This window comes from Solanum verrucosum, unplaced genomic scaffold (assembly GCF_900185275.1).
Source record: "Solanum verrucosum unplaced genomic scaffold, falcon-dt-bn FXZP01000253.1, whole genome shotgun sequence".
Classification (NCBI taxonomy): domain Eukaryota; kingdom Viridiplantae; phylum Streptophyta; class Magnoliopsida; order Solanales; family Solanaceae; genus Solanum; species Solanum verrucosum.
In genome coordinates, this window is record NW_026019984.1 from 3,170,127 (window position 1) to 3,173,631 (window position 3,505).

The 3,505-nt window shown below is 30.1% G+C and overlaps 1 protein-coding gene across 1 annotated transcript; it reads right to left on the minus strand.

Annotated features, from left to right (window-relative positions):
* Positions 1–1,604, minus strand: LOC125818220 (uncharacterized). Its single transcript, XM_049497767.1, has 2 exons — positions 1,402–1,604; positions 1–906 (listed from the first exon to the last, which is right to left on the minus strand). Exons 1-2 carry the CDS (start codon positions 1,453–1,455, stop codon positions 250–252), a joined length of 711 nt encoding a protein of 236 aa, XP_049353724.1. The 5' UTR covers positions 1,456–1,604; the 3' UTR covers positions 1–249.
* Positions 1,605–3,505: the final 1,901 nt, after the last annotated feature.

A 3,505-nucleotide genomic window follows, 5' to 3' on the forward strand; every position in this document is an offset into this window, starting at 1 on the left:
TTACTCATCAAACTCTAAATGATTATAATAATATTGAAGGAAAGAGACAATCCAACCAACATACTATTACTAACCAAACCAAAAACAAAAAAAAAAAAAACTAAAAATAGCTCAAAACAATAATCTTTTCTTCTTTTCCCTCACTCACTTTCCTAAACCAAACCTCTTCAATTTTGTACAAAATTTTCTAAAAATCAGTTATTTTTTTCTTACTAGTACTAAAAATTGTATCTTTTTTCAATTGGGAACTCAAAGCACAACCCTTTGGTATTTGTTTCCAATGTTAGAATCATCAAAAAGAACACCACTACCCTTTCTCTTGTTTAGTCTTCCACAGTTGTTAAAAACATTAAAAATTGGATCTTGACATGGTATAACCACAGGGGGTGGTGGGATTTCATAAGAGTCCATTGGGGGTGGGGGGTGGCGCCATTGAGGTAAAGGACCAGCAAGAAGGAGTGTTTGTAGAAGTGGTCCTGCTTGCATTACAGCTTGTAAAAATTTTCCATTTTCAGGTAATGGTTTGTCTATAAGAATAGGCAAATCTTGTTGTTGTTGTTGATGTTCTTTTTCTTGTGGGGATGAAACAATGCTTTCATCACAATCTGAAGATGAAAATGATCTGTTTAGAATTGGTTCATCTTCAATGCATGAAACACCAGATAATGGACCTGTTTGTTGAAACACCAGATGTTGCTGCTGTTGCTGCTGGAACACAAGTTTTTCCAAGATTAGTTTTTGGCATTTCTCTTGAGCTTCATTTTTCTCATTGATGGTTCTGTTTAACAAATCTTTAAGCTGGTTTATCTCATCTTCTCTGATTTTTAGCTCTTCTTGAGCTTTCAACCTGGTGTTCTCCAGCTCCATTGTTGTCAGCAACAGTGTCTGCCTTAGCTCATCCATGCCCTGAAATTTTTTTCAAGAAAACAAAACCCCATCAACATTTTGCTTACAAATTCCAAAAAAAGAGACCCTTTTTCAAGATTTTGAACTCAAATTCCAAGAAAAGAAAGACCCTTCAAGATTTTGCTCCCAAATGCAAGAAAAGAGAACCCCTTTCAAGATTTTGCTATCAGATTTCAAGAAAACAAAACCCCATCAACATTTTGCTCCCAAATTCTAAGAAAAGAGACCCTTTTCAAGATTTTGCTGTCAAATTTCAAGAAAACAAAACCCCATCAACATTTAGCTCCCAAATGCAAGAAAAGAGACCTCTTCGCACATTTTTTCTCTAAAATTTCAAGAAAAGAAAGCTCTTCTAACATTTTGTTCTCAAATTTCAAGAAAAGAAAAACCCCATCAAGATTTTGTTCTGAAAATTCCAAATGGTCATACATTATCTCAAAAACAAGATGAATTGAATATGCATAAAAATGTAGAGTAGTGAGAAACTATGCTAACCTTGCCTTGGCAGAAGTAAGTCCAATTAAGAAGAGCAGTTCTTTGGTTATCCATAACCTAAAGTCTAGTAAATTTAGTTAAATTTATGAAGAATTTTGGTTTTTTTTGTCTATAGAAGTAAGAAATATTTTTTATTTTATTTTAGAAAAAGGCAAAGTGGTGTGAAGAGAGAAAGGAGAAAAGGAAAGTAGTATTGTTACTTTGTTAGGTTGCTCTGATTTGCTCCCTTTTAAGGACTACTTTTTGACACTGTGTTGCTCATTTTCTCACTTAGCACTATGTTTTTCTAAAGGAACATTTTTCTTTGTGTAATTGCCAATAAAGGACAATAAGTTTTTAAAATTAACACTTTGGGTACAAAAAACCTCACAACCTACTATGACGACGACAACAACATGTTATTATTAGTGTAATTACATAAGTGAGGTTTGGAGAAGATGGAATGTATTCTGATCTTTGTGGAATAAAAACTATTTCTGATTGATCCTCGATAGAAGGATGTATAACGAAAGCAAACTAGAAATCTCACAAACTATTTCTACAAAATTTGACTTGGTTAAGATGATTTATGCACTTGTTAGAGCAACTTGCAACCATCTTTACTTTTCCAAGTCTTTTTGAAAAATTGAAAATTGGTTTCTACTTCTATAACATCCTTCTCATGACAACGGTTAAGAACAAGACATTTCTCTAGTCTAAGAATAGGGGAATTTTATGTTTAGATATTGATCATCCAATTTGCTCCAACAAATAAATATGATTATGTATAACAAGACTAGAATATAGTTCTTTCGAAAGATCTCTCATTTGTAGTTGATCATGGTTCATTCGAAAGACCTCTATGATTCTTTAGTTTATTAGTGGTTGAGGTATCTCAAAAATTGCTTGAGCATGTTCAAACAAGTATTGCATTTTTGCATCTCTTGAAATTTTGACTCCATCATAAAACTAATCAATGAGACTCGGAATAGGTCTAAATACATCTCAATAGAGGTGGAGAAAAAAAAAGTGTTCTGTAATTTCTTTCAATCTATTCAAATCTTGATAAATAGAAATACTCATACCAATACATGTGATAATACGTGATAGGGGTGTACAAAACCGAATCGAAAACTGAATCAAACTGCAAACCGAGTCAAACCAAAAAAAAAAACCTGACTAGTGATTTGGTTTGACTTGGTTTGGTATTGGAAAAAAAAACCCGACGATATTTGGGTTGTTTTGGTTTTAACTAAAAAAAAACCAACCTGACATTATATATGCAATTTTAAAAATTTATTTTATACATAAAAATATTTACTTTGATATAATTTTAAAAAATTTCTTATATTATTTCATAGTTTTTATCTTTTAATATATTATTTCAAATTTAAAACTTAGAATTCGGAATGGTCCAATAAAGATTATAGTTCATAGATGTTGATAATTATAATAAAACTTAAATCAAAATCAAATTAATACTAATGCAAAAGGAAAATCAATTCAACACTAAGAATGATGATAATATTGAATATTTGTTCTTTAGTTTTACATTGGTTTAGACAATTAAAATACATAATCTAATTTTAATTTTCCTTAAATATTTAGTAATGTAACTAATACTTATTAAACTTATTTTAGCATGATTTTGTACTTTTAAATTATGATCATTTTCATTATGACTTTGCAATATTTATTTTATATGATGATTTCATTATTTTTTTTTATTGAATATTTTAGTGTCATCAGTACTCATCTCATATTTTGTGTTATTTTCTTAAGAAACACCTTAGATAGTTGTATTTTGGTTGGACTAAAGAAATATTTGGAGCACAAGTTAATTATATGTTTGTAAGCAAACTTTACCAAAAATATCCAAAAATCTGAAAAAATCCGAGGTTTATTAGTTTGGTTTGATTTATAAATTTAAAAATTCGACACAATGGTTTGGTTTGATAATTGAAAAATCCGAACCAACCCGAGGTTGAAAAATCCGAATTTTATTAGTTTGGTTTGGTTTATAAATTTAAATTTTTTACACAAATGATTTGATTTGATATTTGAAAAACGTGAACCAACCCGATCATGTACACCCCTAGTACGTGATAAACAAGTTTTTAATGAA

Coding starts and splice junctions, on each gene's coding strand:
- LOC125818220 (XM_049497767.1), bottom strand. CDS start 1,455: ATGGATAACCAAAGAACTGCTCTTCTTAATTGGACTTACTTCTGCCAA. Junction 907..1,401: donor CTTACTTCTGCCAAGGCAAG/GTTAGCATAGTT, acceptor AAAAAATTTCAG/GGCATGGATGAGCTAAGGCA.